The sequence below is a fragment of the Aulonocara sp. 'chitande type north' Nkhata Bay genome, linkage group LG5 (genome assembly GCF_057382095.1).
Source record: "Aulonocara sp. 'chitande type north' Nkhata Bay isolate Kocher_YH1m ecotype deep benthic linkage group LG5, A_spYH_male_GT1.1, whole genome shotgun sequence".
Taxonomy (NCBI): Eukaryota; Metazoa; Chordata; class Actinopteri; order Cichliformes; family Cichlidae; genus Aulonocara; species Aulonocara sp. 'chitande type north' Nkhata Bay.
Genome location: NC_141348.1, coordinates 1,522,070 through 1,541,285, shown reverse-complemented (window position 1 = coordinate 1,541,285; position 19,216 = coordinate 1,522,070). Strand labels below are relative to the sequence as shown.

Genomic DNA, 19,216 nt, shown 5'->3' with positions numbered 1-19,216 from the left:
ACGGACTGCACCTTCTCTGAACACCCGTCCCTGATGCATTACTCGCTGGTGATGGTGTTCTACTATCAACTTGGCAACGTGGCTACCACCTGGAATAATGAGAGGATGTTTCTCCTTGTAGTCGATGTTGGCGTGCTTGAGCCTTCCACCTATCCTCAAGAGTCCTTCATCATCACAGTAGGGACTGAGTTTTTGTAAAGAGCTGTGTTTTGGTATGTCTTTACCATTGGCAATACAGGCACGTTCCTCCTCAAACATTTCCTTCTGCACACTTTTGATGACGACAATCTCAGCCTTTGTCAGTTCCTCTGCTGTGCGAGACTGTTTGCAATGATGCCATGAACGGCAAGAGGGACCTTCACCTTTGCTCTTGAAGAGCTTTGCAATATGAATGAGCAAGCTCAGGGCCTTGAGGAGTTTCTTCAAAGAGGAAAAATGTCTGAACCTTTGCGATCCAAGCAGAGACCCATCATTACTCGTGTGAGTGACAAAGCTACGTATTTCATCATCCAACTCGGGGTCCACAAGGTCATAGGTTTCAGCTTCTCTTGTAACACTAGCTTGTAACAAGAAGGCAGGTCCTTTAAGCCAGGCACTGTCACCAAGCATGGCAGCAGGCACAGAGCGTCTGTCTATGTCAGCAGGGTTAGAGCTCGTAGGGACATAGTGCCATTGTTTTGGTTCTGAAATCCTCCTGATTCGCTGCACCCTGTTGCCACATATACATAGAACCTCTTCGTCTGGTTGCTTATATAGCCTAAAACCACACGACTGTCTGTGTAGAATTCAACTGCCTCAAGATTTAGGTCCAGTTCACTTGTGATGACTTCGGCAAGCTCTGCAGCTAACACAGCAGCTCCCAATTCCAGTCTTGGAATTGTATGAGCAGATTGTGGGGCCAATTTTGCTTTCCCTAGAATGAAGCCCACCTGATGGTTCTGATTTTCACCAGTGGTCTTCAGGAAAGCAACTGCTGCAATGGCTTTAGTGGAGGCATCTGAAAAGATGTGTAACTCTTTTCTGATTGCTGTTGACATCGTAGCAGAAGCGTAGGTTCTTGGAATATGTACATTCTTGAGCTCGACAAGAGATTCTTTCCATGTATCCCACTCGGCCTCCCTTTCTCTAGGCAGTGGAGTGTCCCAGTCTAGGGCCTCACTTGAAAGTTCTCTCAGCAGCATATTTCCCTGGATTGTAACCGGTGAAGCAAATCCTAAGGGATCAAAAAGACCATTGATTGTAGCTAAGACACCTCTCTTTGTAAAGGGCTTCACTGTCTCTGCTACTCGAAAGGTAAAGGCGTCTTTCTTTAGGTCCCATATCAGACCAAGACTTCGCTGTGTAGGTGTCACATCAGTCTCCAGATTTAGCTCCTTAAGCCCCTTTGCACGGTCATCTGGAGAAAACGCATCAAGAACCTCAGAGCTGTTTGATGCTATTTTATGCAGGTGAAGGTTAGATGTGGCAAGCATTTCCTGTGCTCTGTTCATTAGATCAATAGCTTCACTGGCTGTGGTCCTTAACATAAGCGCATCATCAACGTAGAACTCCCTCTCAACGAAGCGTCGTGCATCTGATCCGAATTCCTCTTCACCATGAGCTGCTGCACATCCAAGGCCATATATAGCTACGGATGGTGAGGGACTGTTGCCAAACACGTGAACCTTCATTTGATACTCACAGATGTCATTGGCAGGATTGTTGTCTTCATGCCAGAGGAAGCGCAAATAGTTTGGATGGTCCTCTCTTACAATGAAACTGTGAAACATCTGTTCAATGTCAGCAGTTACTGCAACAGTTTCACGTCTGAACCGCAACAATACTCCCAATAAGCCATTATTGAGGTCAGGTCCAGAGAGGAGAACATCATTGAGAGAGACGCCATGGCACTTTGCACTTGAGTCAAACACAACCCTGATCTGATTCGGCTTCTGAGGATGGTACACCCCAAACGTAGGTAAGTACCAGCACTCCTTGTCCACCTCAAGTGGAGGAGCCAGTTAAGCATGGTCACGATCAAATATGTTCTGCATGAAAGGAAAAAAATGCCTCTTCATTTCAGGCCTTTTTTCAAGGGTGCACTGAAGAGAGGATAAGCGTTTGACGGCCTGGTCGCAATTGTCGGGCAGCCACTGGCGAGGTCCCTTAAATGGAAGTGGCGCTACCCAGCTGTTGCTGTTATCTATGAACATCTCTCTCTTCATGACCTCTTGGAACAGTTTGTGTCACGGCTAGACGGTCCTCACCGATCGTCTTGCCAATTTTTTGTGGTGTTTGTGTGTACTGTGTCGTGTTCTCCTCTCCATCCTGTGCATGTGTTTTTCTGCTGGAACATGTACTTCCGGAAGCCATGGCACGGAACGGCAGTTGACCGGAGGGGAGTGTCCTGAGCTAGAATCATTGCACCTGTGCGTAATCACTTCGCCGGCTACAACTAATCTGAAGCAGACTTATTTAACGGGGCGGTTGAGTCACAACCAACGCTGGAATGTTGAACTAAATCGGGTAGCGTAGTCGTGATTAGCATACCCGGTTTGTGAAGGAGAGAACGTTTTCGTTATTGTGCGTGTGTTTTTTCTCATCTGCCTCCAGGATTCAGGGATCGGAGAAGGAGCCGGCACAAGGAGTTGTTGTGGATTGTTACTGCACTGTCATCGCGAGGAGAGGTCGCCGTATCACTGCACTGCCCTTTTTGGATTATAGACTCAAACTGTTGACTCTGTTTTAGATGCTGTTCTTCCACTAGTCACATGGCCAAGAACTGTAACACAACAATCAAGTGTACAGAATGTGAAAGCAGGAATCATATCTCTGCCCTTCATCCAGGACCACCTCCTCTTTGGTCATGGCGGGGAGGGCACAGAAGAGACTACTCAGCCTGCTATAACATCGACTTGTACCGAAGTATGTGGAGAGGCTCAGAGAGGAAGATCCTGTTCTAAGATCTGGTTGGTAAAGGTTTTCCCAAAAGCGCAGCCAGAGCGAGTGACAAAGGCTTATGTCGTGCTCGATGATCAGAGTAATCGGTCACTTGCCAGGTCAGAGTTTTTTGATGTTTATGGCATAGAGGGGAGGAGGAGGAGGAGTCTCCATTTACAATTCGTACATGTGCGGGAACGACAGAAATGATGGGTAGAAGAGCTACAGGCTTTGTAGTGGATTCACTAGATGGAGCCACATCAGTCACGCTGCCGACAATAATTGAATGTGATAACATTCCGAGTAACAGAGCTGAGATACCTACCCCTGAGGTGGCAGCAGAACATGCTCATCTAAGGCCAATAGCCCATCTCATCCCCCCACTCGATCACAAAGCTGAGATCCTCCTTTTACTTAGATGTGACCTACTTAGTGTCCACAAAGGTAACTTGTCCACAATTGGAGCGACACCACGTGCAGAGTCAAGATAGCTTAGCCCTGGGAGATAACCCTCTGATTTTGCTGCCTCAACCTCTTGCAGCAGGTCACTAAGCTCTCTCAGCTTCACAGGATCCTTGCTGCTGACCTTTGGGAAGTTTGTAAGCCTGTCGAACAGTGTTTTTTCAATTATCTCTGGAGAGCCAAAACATTCCTCCAAGCGTTCCCAGGCTTTGTCCAGTCCAACTTCAGGACGACAGACATGCACCGTCTTTATTCTTTTCACATGCCGTGCCGAGTCGTGCCCCAGCCACTTAAAAAGGAGGTCCAACTCTTCACTAGGGCTGAGTTTTAGTCCACTGATTGCATTCAGAAAGGAAGATTTCCATGCCCAGTAATTTTCAGGGCAGTCATCAAACTTTGTGAGACCAGCATTAATAAGATCCCTCCGTGCCAAGTACCTTGCTATATCACCCACCTGAGCACTGCCATCTGGTAGGAGTGGTGGTGCGACTCGATCAGGCGACCTTTCCCTTGTGCTCTCTGGTGGGTGCGGTGTTGAGTGGGGGTAATTACCAGACTTTGGTTCCTGAGATAGCCCTGATGATGGAATGGCTTTGTTTCTCATTTTGAACAAGTGAGATTCAACATATGGAGTACCAAAGCTTTGCCTGGGTGGAATCGTGGGCTTCAGCTCATGAACAGTTGACTCTCTATGCTCTGCCTCTGGTTTAGCGCTCTCGGTTGGCTGTAGATGCTGCTCCACATACTGGAGTGTCCTTTCAGCAGTCTCTTCAAAGGCTGGTTTCCTTTCAGTTTTGACAGAGTCCTCTCCTGCAACCTCAAGGATGATGGCTTCAGCCATAGCTGCTGCTACCTCCTTTTCATACTGTAAAGTGTTCAATTTGGCTTCTATGCGAGCCTTCTCAATCATCATTTCTGACTCTATTTTGGCATAATCGGCTCGTGCGCAAGCTGCCTCCAGTTTAGCATGAGCTGCAGCAGCGGCTCGACTGGCTGATGATCCACTAGATGCTATAGAGGCCACTGACCTGGTCTCTAGAGCCGACAGCTGCGTTATTTCTTTTGTGGCTTGTGTGTCCTCCATCTCACAATGCTGCTGTGTGGCGAGAGTAAGCAGTAGTAGAGATGAGACGTGCTGGCAGATGAGGTTGCTGTCTTTGATTATCTCGGCCTGCTGAGAAGCTGCTTTTTTACTGCTCTGTCCTTATTGTGCGTCCCTTTGCCCAACTTGACAGACAGCTAACGGTTTCAATGAACATTGGAGGCGGAAGTAAGTTTAAGGCTTTTTACTTCGTCAGTAGTTCAATAATTGTATATTGTCAATAACCCAATGTATATACTATATATATATAGTTATACTTGTATAACTATGCATGTGACAAATAAAGAACCTTGAACCTTGAACCTTGAATTGACATCCTTTTCTTCCCGTAAAACTAAAAACAAACACAAAGTAAATGTTACAAGATGTCTTTTCCTTTTTACTCACACTTCTAGGATATGAACTATACTGTTATATAGTATGTGTAATCAACAGCGACTCAGTATTGATCACAATACAACTTAGCGAGTTTAGCTTCCTCAAAGATAAACATAGCAGATGAAATAACTGGTTTCTAAACAAATCTCTGTAATAGAAATGCACCAAATAAACTTGTAAACATGTTGTACATTAATACTCACAAGCAATAACTCTCCAAGGCAGAAACGTTTTAAAGAGCAACAACATATTCTGCAGGCTAACAAGCGACCAGCTTCCTGTTTCCTCTACCCACAGGAACACAGAAAAACCCTACCAAAATATAAGCTGGTGAGTATTCCCACTATGACCAGCAGAGGGTGCTGAAGAGAAAGAACCTGTGCATGTCATAACAGTTAAGCTTCAGCAGCAGTTTGCTCTCAAGGTTCTTGCTGTGAAGCTGTAACTGTTTAGCAGTGAACATGAGTCCTGCATGACTAAGAAGTCCTTCACAAGCTCCAGATGCAGGAAGAGCTGTATTGACTTTGATCGACAGCTTCTTGATGTGACGAAAGCCATGCAATAGATCCACACTTCCAGTGAATGGACATGAAAGGTACCTCTCCAGCTCCCCTGCTTCTGGCTTTCCTGACCCCATGGATCCATCATCTTCGTCGAATAGGCCGCTGTTTGTGCTGGCCTCATCCAGCTCTGTGTCTAGGTGATGTCTGATGAAGTGGAGACCTGTGGAAAGATGTAAGGTTTTCAAAAGAATTAGGTCTGCTCATTATAGTGCTGTATACACTGCCAAGCTGCAGATGTTTGTTTGGAGCTAGCCTCCAAAAGCTGGCCATACACTGTGCGATTTTTGGCCCATTTTGAGCCGATTTCAGTCGCGCAACCGTTTTGGGGATCGGTCCGAGTTTTGCCTTAATCGTGTATGCATCGTGTAGTATACATGGGGTAACAAAAAGCAGTTAACACCTCACGACCAGCTCCCAATCATCAATCGTATGGTCGCAAGATAATCAAACCTGTTTGAAATCCTGTCGCCCCTCAACGCAGCCTCTCACACTGCGCACGCACAAACACAGAAATCAAAGAGAAAAGGTGGAGCAGCACGCCGGTGGAGCAGCACGCCAGTGCAGCGTGTGATCTGAACACAAGAGATGGAGGCACAACTTGTAGGATGAGGCAAGCTCATCTGAGTACGTAAGCGTAGAGCTGCCACCCAGGCAAAAGAAAAATAGAGCTATATCACGTTACAACGTGAAAAGTTTATTGTCATAACAATATACGTTTCATGTTCGTGCAATATACCTTTCACTTTTGAACAATATGTATATTGTACGAAGGTGATATTATATTGTTCAAACGTGAAAGGTATATTGTACTAACATGAGGCAGCTCTACGCTTCCGTATCCGAGCCTTTTCAATGTGGCCTCACAAAATTATCACGACTACAACAACCATGAAAAGAGTTGGATGGACATTGCTGCTCAATCACAGCTGCCTGGTCAATGTTTTCCATTAGTAATTTAGCAAAGTTGACGGTGTGTGTGCGTGTCTGTGTGAGTGAGTGAGTGAGTGAGTGAGTGAGTGAGTGAGTGAAAGACACAAAGAGGGAGAGCGAGGGACAGATTTTGTATGATAAGCTTCATGTTATGGACGCACAGTTTGAGCACTCAGGTCGCATCAGAGCATCAGGCCGTATAGTGTGAGACCCTGCATCGTGACCTATGAACTTCTAACCTCTGCGATTTAATTGTACAGTTTGAGCAGGAGCTGAATAACGCGACTGAAAAAATAAAATAAAGTATAAATAAAATAAAATAAAATCGCAGTGTTTGCCCGGCTTAATTAAACTAAACAAGCTGCTGTTTCACATAATAAACCCTGTCACCCTCAGTATTGCCTTATGTTTTAACAGTTAAAGCAGTAGAGACGAGCTGTTTGCATGTGCATGGAACTCTAGCGTCATTAACCAGGCTAGCTGTTAGCTTATAGCTCACGCTAGCTAACCAGCGAGCAGTTAAAGGGACAGCAGAAGCTGCACAAAACACCCACAAACTTATCTCACTACAACGTAGCGCCGAAAATATGACTCGCAGCTCGAGCTCGACACAGCTGCTGTAACATAAGACTGAAATCCAGCTAACCACAGCTAAAAAGATATTTACAGAAAACTTACCGTTTCCTCAGGTTACACGAGTTGAGTTGTTTTGGCTCTCACTGAAGACACCGACGCTGAAGACATAGTTGTTCTTTTGTACTGCTTTTAAGCGAAACATTCTTTGTATATGAGGCCAAGGCTGTTCATCCTCTTCAGCTCTAGCGTAGACTCTGCCATTTTTCATGTTTCTTCTTACTGGGTGTCTGCTACTTTGAAACGCTTGAGCCGCTCTGCCCGCCACAGTTTCAAACTGGTCATGTGACTGCACGGCCACATCTCATTGGTAAAAAAGTTACCGGAAACTCCACTGGCGCCATGTTATCTAATGCGTTAAACTAATTGTTTTTTTTTAAAGTAACGAGTCGAATTTTGCAAATGTAGCGGAGTAAAAGTACCGTTTCTTCTTCACAAATGTACTCAAGTAAAAGTAAAAAGTATCGTGCAAAAAAGGTACTTTAAAAGTACATTTTTTTCAAAAACGTAATCAAGTAAATGTAACTCGTTACCGCCCACCTCTGGCTGACTGTTACCAAACGGAGCAGAAATCTCATCACTGGACAATAATGATGAATGAACTCAGAGCTGCTGATATCAGATCTGATTTCAGGGGAACTAAACACAGAAATGATTGGCTCATTTTAGCTTTCTGAGCCATTATCTGCTGCTGTGTCGCTAGTTGGCAGAAAATGATTTGTATTCCTGTTCAGGGCTTCAGTGTTTATGAGTCCAGATCCAGGTGACAGCAAGTCAAAATGATGTTACCTGTCTGTGTCCAGCAGCAGCCTGTATTCACTTTGAATATTGTTATAACCTGACATGGATCAGTTTGTCTTTGATTGGTTTGTAAATGTCACTGTTTCCATTGGACCTGAGTGACGGTACAAAGACAGAGAGGGAGAGAAAGGAGAGAGAGGATGGAGACAGCAAAGAGAGAGCAAACACGAACAGGTGAGAGTGGACAGGTGACCAAGGTCAGCAACCAATCAGAGAGCTTCTGTTTGACCCACAGTCACTGATGATGACTGCACATAACCAAGCAGTGTGTTACTCTGATATCAAATATGGATCCTGCTCTTATAATAATGATCATCAGATGATATTATTGTGTTATTTTGTAGCTGAATACGATGTTTGTGTGATTATCAGTGAAAGAAGCAGTGAGGAGGATGGAGAGAGAGAGAGGACAGAGGGTGAAGTTAGAAACACTAAAAGGATTTTTCATGGATTTCATGGATAATTTGAGTGATTTCCAGCAGGACACTTAAACATGTCAGTGGACGTCCTAAAGAACATATTCACTGATATGAAACGTGTCATTGAACAGGATTAATATCAGTGGAAACATGGTGGAAACAGCTGTGACTGCATGGATGTGACACACTTCAAATCTGTTCTCCACTCTTGGATTTGGGATCCATGGAGCTGCTGCTGAGTCTGTACAATAAAGGAATGGTGTGGAAGGTTGCAGCGTACGGACACAAACACTTTGTGGTTACAATCTGATTTTATTTTCAACATTAAACTACTAACCTACACTGATCAATGATGTTAATGATCACATCTGGACTCACCCAGCCTTTCTGCAGTTCCTCACAGCTGGAATCAGTCTCTGTCGTCCCCGCTTTGATGTTTTGTACTTCAGCAGGTCCAACTCATCCAGAACCTCCTCTGACATCTGCAGCATGAAGGCCAGAGCTGAGCACTGGATCTCAGAGAGTTCCTTCTCTGATCTGTTCTCTGACTTCAGGAACTCTTGGATCTCCTGAAATAATGAGAGGTGGTTCATCTCCATCAGACAGTGGAAGATGTTGATGCTTCTGTCAGGAGAGATTTCATATCTGTTCATCTCCTTCAGGTTGTTGATGACTCTCTGGATGGTTCCTGGACTGATCTCTGTCTGACCCAGCAGACCTACTAAGAGTCTCTGGTTGGACTCCAGACAGAGGCCATGAAGGAAGCGAACAAACAGGTCCAGGTGGCCATTTTTACTCTCGAGGGATTTCTCCATGACTTTAGTCAAAAAGACATCCATTGATGTGAAGCTGTTCTTAAAAAAATATCTGTTTTTGTATTCTTCTCGGAAATTCCCTAGAAAACCTTCTACCACCTCTGTCTTCCTGTTGGAGTGACAGTGGAACATGTAGACAGCAGCCAGAAACTCCTGAATGCTCAGATGAACAAAGCAGTAGACTGGTTTCTGGAAGATCACACACTCTCTTTTGAAGATCTCTGTACAAACTCCTGAGTACACCGAGGCCTCTGTCACATCCAGACCACACTGCTCCAGGTCTTCTTGGTAGAACATGATGTTTCCTTTCTCCAGGTGTTCAAACGCCAGCCTCCCCAGCTTCAGAAGAACTTTCCTATCAGCCTTCGTCAGCTCCTGTGAACTCGTCTCACGTCCCTCATGGTACTTGTTCTTCTTCTTCTTTGTCTGAACCAGCAGGAAGTGTGAGTACATGTCAGTCAGGGTCTTGGGCAGCTCTCCTCTCTGCTCTGTAGTCAACATGTGCTCCAGAACTGTAGCAGTGATCCAGCAGAAGACTGGGATACTACACATGATGTGGAGGCTCCTGGATGTCTTCATGTGGGAGATGATTCTGCTGGACAGCTCTTCATCACTGAATCTCCTCCTGAAGTACTCCTCCTTCTGGGCATCAGTGAAGCCTCGTACTTCTGTTAGCCTGTCAACACATGTAGGAGGGATCTGATTGGCTGCTGCAGGTCGGGAAGTTATCCAGACGAGAGCCGAGGGAAGCAGATTCCCCTGGATGAGGTTTGTCAGCAGCTGGCTGACTGATGACTTCTGTGTGACATCAGACAGCAGCTTCCTGTTGGTGAAATCCAATGAAAGTCTGCTTTCATCCAGGCCGTCAAAGATGAACAAAAGCTGAGAGACAGCCAGCTTCTCTGCTGTGACCTTCTGTAATGTTGGATGGAAAATATGGAGCAGCTTCAGAAGACTGTACTGATCATCTCTGATCAGGTTCAGCTCCCTGAATGAAAGCAGAACCACCACACTGACATGTTGGTTCTCCAAGCCCTCTGCCCAGTCCAGAGTGAACTTCTGCACTGAGAAGGTTTTTCCAACACCAGCCACGCCGTTGGTCAGAACCACTCTGATGGGTCTCTGTTGGTCAGGTAAGGCTTTAAAGATGTCCTGGCACCTGATTGGAGCGTCATGGAGGGCGTCCATCTTGGAAGCTGTCTCCAGCTGCCTCACCTCATGTTGGGTATGAACCTCTTCACTCTGTCCCTCTGTGATGTAGAGCTCAGTGTAGATCCTGTTGAGGAGGGTTCTACTTCCTGTTTCATCACTTCCTTCAGTCACACGTTCACATCTCCTCCTCAGACTGATCTTATGTTCATCTAAAACCTCCTGCAGACCAACATCTGCTGAAAGAAAGAAAAACAATGAGACTAAAGAGAAAGAAGACTCTTCAATGTCTGAACAACACAAGAAGTCCAGTTTTCAGAAATGAGTCCATCAGCAGACAGATGTTCAGTCTTACTTTGTACACAGCTGCTCTGACTGGTTGTCTGCAGTCCAGCTCTGCTTCTGGATCTTTCTCCACACTGTGCAGAAGCTCTGATGGTGACATAGAAAAGTCAAAGTGGAGATACTTCTGTGCACCTTTGATTAGACTCATTATAAAAAGGAAAACAAAGTTTAACACAGTCATGTTTCCAGTTCACTGACTTACATTTATTCCATGGACACTCACTCTAACCTGAACCACAGCTACAACCCAACATTGTTGAGGCCTCATCTCCTCCTTTCCTGACTGTAGAGGTTAAATATGCAACAACCAACAAATAAAAGAATTTGGTTCATTTCAAAGAAATTCACACGGTGACCAAGTAAAGTAACCGTAGTAAAGGAGACAACATCCCGTTGATGGTGGGATTATTTGAAAGATTTGCTTTAGTCACGTCACCAAATGCAGTTGAACCACCCGTGGATCCATGTTTGACCATTCTACCACTCTGAGCTCTGCTTTTTAATCATTTTATTAATCCATCCATCCATCCATCCATCCATCTTCATCCGCTTTATCCAGGGCCGGGTCGCGGGGGCAGCAGCCTAAGCAAAGAGGCCCAGACCTCCCTCTCCCCAGCCACCTCCTCCAGCTTATCCGGGGGAATACCAAGGCGTTCCCAGGCCAGCCGAGAGATATAATCTCTCCAACGTGTCCTGGGTCTGCCCCGGGGCCTCCTCCCGGTGGGACATGCCTGGAACACCTCACCCAGGAGGCGCCCAGGGGGCATCCTTGTCAGATGCCCGAACCACCTCAGCTGGCTCCTTTCGATGTGGAGCAGCAGCTGCTCTACTCTGAGCCCCTCCCGGATGGCCGAACTTCTCACCCTATCTCTAAGGAAGAGGCCAGCCACCCTTCGGAGGAAGCTCATTTCTGCCGCTTGTATCCGCGATCTCGTTCTTTCGGTCACTACCCACAGCTCGTGGCCATAGGTGAGGGTAGGGACGTAGATCGACCGGTAAATTGAGAGCTTCGCTTTTACACTCAGCTCCCTCTTCACCACGACGGACCGGTGCAGCGTCCGCATTACTGCAGCTGCAGCCCCAATCCGTCTGTCGATCTCCGGCTCCCTTCTCCCATCACTCGCGAACAAGACCCCGAGATACTTGAACTCCTCCACTTGGGGCAGGAACTCATCCCCGACCCGGAGTGGGCACTCCACCCTTTTCCGGCTGAGAACCATGGCCTCAGATTTGGAGGTGCTGATCCTCATTCCCGCTGCTTCGCACTCGGCTGCGAACCATTCCAGTGCGAGCTGGAGGCCCTCACCCGATGAAGCCAACAGAACCACATCATCTGCAAAAATCAGAGATGAGATTCTGAGGCCACCAAAGCAAAAGCCCTCCGCCACTTGGCTGCGCCTAGAAATTCTGTCCATAAAAATTATGAACAGAACCGGAGACAAAGGGCAGCCCTGGCGGAGCCCATCACCCACCGGGAACGAGTCCGACTTATTGCCGGCAATGCGAACCAAGCTCTTGCAACGGTTGTATAGGGATCGAATGGCCCGTAGCAATGGGCCAGACACCCCATATTCCCGCAACACCTCCCACAGGACACCCCGAGGGACACGGTCGAATGCCTTCTCCAAGTCCACAAAACACATGTAGACTGGTTGGGCAAACTCCCATGCACCCTCAAGTATCCTCGAGAGGATAAAGAGCTGGTCCGGTGTTCCGCGACCAGGACGAAAACCGCATTGTTCCTCCTGTATCCGAAGTTTGACTAACGGACGAACTCTCCTTTCCAGCACCCTGGCATAGACTTTCCCAGGGAGGCTGAGGAGTGTGATCCCCCTGTAGTTGGAACACACCCTCTGGTCCCCCTTCTTAAAGATGGGGACCACCACCCCGGTCTGCCAGTCCACAGGTACTGCCCCTGATCTCCACGCAACATTGCAGAGGCGTGTCAACCAGGACAGCCCTACAACGTCCAGAGCCTTCAGGAACTCGGGGCGGACCTCATCAACACCAGGGGCTCTGCCACCAAGGAGTTGTTTAACTGCCTCAGTGACCTCGCCCCCGGAAATTGGCGGGTCATTCCCCTCATCCCCAGACTCTGCTTCCTCCTCGGAAGACGTGTCAGTGGGATTAAGGAGGTCCTCGAAGTATTCCTTCTACCGCCTGACAATTTTCTCAGTCGACGTCAGCAGCGCTCCGCCAGCACTATACACAGTGCAGGTAGAGCACCGCTTTCCCCTCCTGAGACGTCTGACGGTTTGCCAGAATCTCTTCGAGGCAGTCCGAAAGTCTTTTTCCATGGCCTCTCCGAACTCCTCCCACACCCGAGTTTTTGCTTCAGCCATTGCCCGAGCCGCATTCCGCTTGGCCTGTCGATACCTGTCGGCTGCCTCCGGAGTCCCACAGGCTAACCAAGCCCGATAGGACTCCTTCTTCAGCCTGGTGGCTCCCTTCACCTCTGGTGTCCACCATTTGGTTCGGGGATTACCACCACGGCAGGCACCAACCACCTTGCGGCCGCAGCTCAATGCAGCAGCTTCGGCAATGGAGACGCTGAACATGGTCCATTCGGACTCAATGTCCCCAGTCTCCCTCGGAATGCTGTTGAAGCTCTGCCGGAGGTGTGCGTTGAAGATCTCGCGGACTGGGGCCTCTGCTAGACGTTCCCAGCACACCCTCACTACGCGTTTAGGTGCACCAGGTCTGTCCAGCGTCCTCCCCCGCCACCTGATCCAACTCACCACCAGGTGGTGATCAGTTGACAGCTCAGCCCCTCTCTTTACCCGAGTGTCCAGAACATATGGTCGCAGGTCTGCTGATACGATTACAAAATCGATCATCGACCTACGGCCTAGAGCGTCCTGGTGCCACGTGCACTTATGGACACTCTTATGTTCGAACAGGGTGTTCGTTATGGCCAAACTGTGATTAGCACAGAAGTCCAATAACAAAGCACTGCTCGGGTTCAGATCAGGGAGGCCGTTCCTCCCAATCACGCCCCTCCAGGTCTCGCTGTCGTTACCCACGTGAGCATTGAAGTCTCCCAGCAGGACAACAGAGTCTCCAGGTGGAGCACCCTCCAGCAGCACACCCCCCCCCCCCCCCCCCCCCCCAGGGACTCTAAGAAGGCTGGGTACTCTGAACTGCCACTCGGCGCATAAGCGCAGATGACAGTCAGGACCCGTTCCCCGACCCTAAGGCGCAGGGAACAAACCCTCTCGTCCACCGGGAAAAACCCCAACGTACCGGCAGCAAGCCGAGGGGATATTAGAATACCCACCCCAGCCCGCCGCCTCTCACCAGGGGCAACTCCAGACTGAGACAGAGTCCAGCCCCTCTCCAGGAGACTGGTTCCAGAGCCCAAGCCATGCGTAGAGGTGAGCCCGACTATATCTAGCCGGTACCTCTCAACCTCACGCACTAACTCAGGCTCCTTCCCCACCAGAGAGGTGACATTCCATGTCTTCACGTCCTTCTCAGCTCACAGACACTCATCCTGATATTTTCCTTTAACATTTGATGGTATAATTCATCTGAGTTTACACTTTATCTGCATAAATACAGAAAAACAGACCCAAACACCATAAACCATCAGTTTCACCATGTAGAATATATTGTTGTTTCCTTGCTTTTAATTCAGAGAAAAACTCTGATTTGGATTTTCTCTGTTCTCTTTGCCACAGCCCATCCCAGCAGCAGCTGAAGCAGCTGACTGTCACAACACTGAATAACACTTTAGGAGGAATTTCAGAGGTCAGTAAAGCTCCAGTTTCAACATCAGTTAATTAATCATAGTTCATCATAAATGTTAACCTGGCTGGCACACATGTTAATGTTAGCCATTTAAATATTAGCAGTTAGCTGAGGCCACAAGAAGAAGAGGCCCTAGAAGAACAATGGATGATAAGATTAGATTTTCAAGACTAGGCAGAGACGTGTTTTCCTTTACTGTCTCTTACAGAGGAGGGAGCAGATACCAGACGAGGTCACGGAGGTACGGGGAGGATTCGCAGCAGACAGCAAGACTGCCACGTCCATGCGAGAGAGCGATGGCTACGATAAGCTCTGTTTTTGTCTCCCTATATAATGTTGTACAGCCCATGTGAGGGTTATCCTCTCTGTGAACCAGATGCTTGATTTCACACAGAGGTCCACCAACTGAATTTGTTCAGTTATGGGACGATTTACCTCGACAGGCTCCTTCACTCGCTGCTTTTAAACCTCCTTTAAAACACACTTTTACTCCCTGACCTTTGACCCAGTGTGACATGTTGACTCACTACCTCAGACAGCTTAAAAATTGTCTTTTTGTTTTTTGGTGCTGCCTAAAAGAACCGTAAAATATCTGTCCTATATACAGTTATGTTCATATATTTTTGTACTACATCAGGAAACTCAAAAACATAGTTTTTAATATTTTAATCCTTATTTTTAAAAATGTTTTTGTCATTTTTCTTCTCCCACTGCATCAAAAATCATTATTTACACTGAATAAATGAGTCAGCAGCTCTCTTACATTCTTGCTGCAGGTTCATTACTGAAGTCTGGAGGGTTATCATTGGACCGGTCACTCCTCACAGACACACAGCTGGATGCTGCAGATCCTGCTCCATCCTCTTCCTCCATCTTCTTGATGTCAGGGTGGAGTTAGTCTGAGAGGCAAACACACACACTCAGAGGTGCTGTTGTACTGGAAGCATCACACTGACGGGTTTCTAAAGTTCTCATTGATCATTTCATGGAGTTTCTGTGGTAAACACTGTCCTGTGACGTATGTGTCATGGTGAGGGTCATGAGGGCTAACCAGCCCCACTCCTTACTCCTCATATTTCAGCCTGAAGCACAATAACAGCCTAAACCTAACCAGGAGGCTGTAACCTCAAAGGGACTTCATGGTTAGAAATAAAGGTTCAATGAAATGAAGCAGATCATAAAGACATGAGTTCCAACTTTAAAAGAAGCATCCACACGATGACGGCACAGCAGAGGAGCACTTTCTCTAACACACTGATTCAGTTCCACTGACACAAGGACACACACAGGAAGGCACACACACACAAGCCTTTATAAGAAACAACACAATCATCTGCGCTTGACTTGTCAATCCAAGTCCTTAGCCCATGAGCCCGCGGTATCAGACCACAGATATTCTCTTACTTTGAAAAAATAAAGCCAGTTTTCAGAACAGACCTGATGTTTATGCTACAGCCTGTTTACCAATATAATCAATATCAGATATCAGAGCAACAGAAACCTCGGTGATCAGGACGCTGGGACTGAGAACAGGAAGTGGCTCAAACGTCACAGATTCATGACGTCACCCTGAACTCCACTCACGGAGTTTCTGTCGCCAATGTGGTTTTTAAAGTCCCGTGATAAAGGCGGGTCTTTCTGTGAATCCGCACGCTCATTGGCTAATAACTTGAGATTATTTTTGCCTCCACGGACGGAGCCTGTTGTTCCCGCCACAGAGACACAGTAATGTCAGAGCGGTGTTAACACTCACCCTGCCTCAGCACAGCTCTCACTCTCCTCCTGCTCTCTCACACTAAACGGAGGCTCAGCTAAACTCACTTCCTCTCTACTTACAGGAAACCAGCGCTCAGAGGAGCCGACCGGCCTCACATTTCACCCACAGACACGAACAGCGTGGAATTATTTTATGTCATAAGAAGAAACATATTCATGTAAACACTCACCTGCCTCAGCTCCACCTTCCTCCTCCTGCTGCTCTGAACGGAGGCTCAATACTTTCACTTTCACTACTGCTCCCTAAACACAGAGGATGCTGGGACTTGTAGTTGTTTCCTTCCGGTGCGGTCTTCCTCTTTGTTTGTGTTTGTGTTCAAGTTATTTCGATCATGTAAACATCAACAGAACACGTGAAGCCACACAGAGTTTGTATGTCGAGGTGGGTAGGAGGGTTTGAGGGTTTGGGGAGGGCAGAGGTCTCTCAGTCTTGACAATCCACATTGATGGCATTGCATCTTTCAGCGTGTTTGTGGGTCGATTTGGATGCTCCAGGTGTGAGAGCAGCCACTCAGCCTCTACTGCAGATGTGTGTCACAAGTTAATCTGGCTGTAGGCTATGGCACTTGGCCACAGGTGGCGCTAATTGACTTGACTCCATTTGAGTGCACACAAAGTAAACTGCACACTTGTGAAGCGAAAACGCTGAAATCGCAGTAATAACACGTACGAGGGGAACGATAACGAAGACCAGATGCTCCTGATCGTTACTCTTGCTGTCCTGTGAACAGCATCGGCGTGCTGTTAATTGTTTGCTTTTGTTTTGGCGATCGCCCCGTGAATGAGAATATGACCAGGTAAACCCGCGACATTTTTAAATAGTTTGTCGTTCAACAGCAACAAGACTGACGGAGTGTGTTTGAGGAAACCTCACAAACGTCACAGATGAAATATTTGGTGTTTATTTGCTGGTTTGTCGGTAGCAGCTCCTTCAGAGTAAGTCTACCACACATCTGTTTGACCAACACCAGTTGATTTGGATCACCGGTCCAAACAATTTGAACCATTGTTATGTTTCCTTTTGTGTTGAGTTTGACTGATATTTGCTGGATAGCAAATGTTTTAAAGCTATGCAACCTTTATCTGCACATAGCAGTTAAACTGTTTAGATCAATCTTTATTGATAATATACATTATTTATTTATGAATTACTGTGTACACAAGAATAAGTTAATGTATTAAGATAAACTGGTGGAAATGTTTGTATTATTCTTGTGATTTTTTTTTTATTGGCCCTGTTTAGTTACAGGCCAGGTGACCCTTTAGGGGTTTAAAATGCCGAGCCAATGAATGGCTGGGAGCAGGAATCTTTCTTCACTGAAGCTTCCACTTCCACGGGTCTGGTAGGAAGTTGTCAAGGACGACGTCTCTCTCCCCCCCCAGCTCATTATTCAATCGCCGTAATCTTTTTTGTTTTCCCCTCGCCTGTACTGTTAGATTCTTTTGCCATCAGAATTATTGTCTAAAGGCAAAGAAAGATGCCCAACGGATTTACTTTACCAAATGGACCATCCCAGCCTATTGATCTATTTGATTCACCTTTGCTTCTATTGTTTATTTTATTTTATTTTCACTTGCTGAACATGGGACAGACTTGACTGGGGAAAAGAAAGAGGGAAAGAAAAACAGTGGGGAAGAGGGACGGCGATAAAGGGCAAAAAACAAAAACCCACAAAACAAACAGACAAAAAATCCATCTATCAATCACCTGGATCACCTGTTGAAAGAAAAAATAGAAAACAAGCAAAGAAAAAGAGAGCAATATAATAAACAACATCATTGCGATGATCTATGTGAATATAACTGTAAATACTAAATATTGAATATTATTGTGTAAAATGTAAAATTGACAGAGCACAGTGTGCTTTGAGGTAGCAGCCAAAAAGGGTGTAGTTTGTGTGTGTGAGCACCCGTGTGTACACCTGTGAGCATGAACGCGCTTGTATTTAAAAGGTTCCTTCATGTAATGATCTGCTAGAGGGTGTGGGGGGGCCATAGCCCCGTCCTCCAGGGCATGAAGCAGGTATGGAGGAGATCCAGGCTCCAGCCATCCAGAGGCCCTCAGAACACAAGAGACCAAGGAAGACCAACAGAGGGGCAACCGTGCCACTATCCCGGAAAGAGCTGAGGAGAGTCCCAGATGAGGGGTCAGCCGCAGAGCAGAAGCCAGGGGGGGTTGCAGCGACGTGCCCGTGAGCTCCATCAGCTGTGCCAGAGTGACCGAGCCCCAGGCCAAGAGGCCAAGGGCACCCCACCCCCAGGCTCCAGGCCCCGACAAGCAGCCACCAGGAGTGAACTGGTGTGTACCTGGACGCCCATCCCCGGACACAAAGAACCACCAATGCATCGATTTCTGAAGGCGTCTGCCACTGGCAGGGGGAGTGGTGGGGGGAGATAGGCCTCCATGCCTTAGAGGGCCTGAGATGTCCCCAGAGAGGTGGCATCTGATACCCGACCTGACATATACAGGGAGTGCAGAATTATTAGGCAAGTTGTATTTTTGAGGAATAATTTTATTATTGAATAACAACCATGTTCTCAATGAACCCAAACAACTCATTAATATCAAAGCTGAATGTTTTTGGAAGTAGTTTTTAGTTTGTTTTTAGTTTTAGCCATTTTAGGGGGATATCTGTGTGTGCAGGTGACTATTACTGTGCATAATTATTAGGCAACTTAACAAAAAACAAATATATACCCATTTCAATTTTTTATTTTTACCAGTGAAACCAATATAACATCTCCACATTCACAAATATACATTTCTGACATTCAAAAACAACTCAGCGACCAATATAGCCACCTTTCTTTGCAAGGACACTCAAAAGCCTGCCATCCATGGATTCTGTCAGTGTTTTGATCTGTTCACCATCAACATTGCGTGCAGCAGCAACCACAGCCTCCCAGACACTGTTCAGAGAGGTGTACTGTTTTCCATCCTTGTAAATCTCACATTTGATGATGGACCACAGGTTCTCAATGGGGTTCAGATCAGGTGAACAAGGAGGCCATGTCATTAGTTTTTCTTCTTTTATACCCTTTCTTGCCAGCCACGCTGTGGAGTACTTGGACGCGTGTGATGGAGCATTGTCCTGCATGAAAATCATGTTTTTCTTGAAGGATGCAGACTTCTTCCTGTACCACTGCTTGAAGAAGGTGTCTTCCAGAAACTGG

General features: G+C 46.8%; 1 protein-coding gene across 1 annotated transcript in view; it reads right to left on the bottom strand.

Annotated features, from left to right (window-relative positions):
* LOC147329621 (NACHT, LRR and PYD domains-containing protein 12-like) overlaps positions 1-16,253 on the bottom strand; it is an 80,397-nt gene extending 64,144 nt beyond the window's left edge. Inside the window, exons 1-4 of the mRNA XM_086290909.1 lie at positions 16,213-16,253; positions 15,030-15,165; positions 10,527-10,603; positions 8,586-10,410 (exon numbers count right to left, since the gene is read on the bottom strand). Of these exons, the coding sequence (XP_086147035.1) occupies positions 8,586-10,410; positions 10,527-10,603; positions 15,030-15,139 (2,012 nt within the window). The 5' untranslated portion in view covers positions 15,140-15,165; positions 16,213-16,253. The remainder of the gene's footprint in view (positions 1-8,585; positions 10,411-10,526; positions 10,604-15,029; positions 15,166-16,212) is intronic.
* Positions 16,254-19,216: the final 2,963 nt, after the last annotated feature.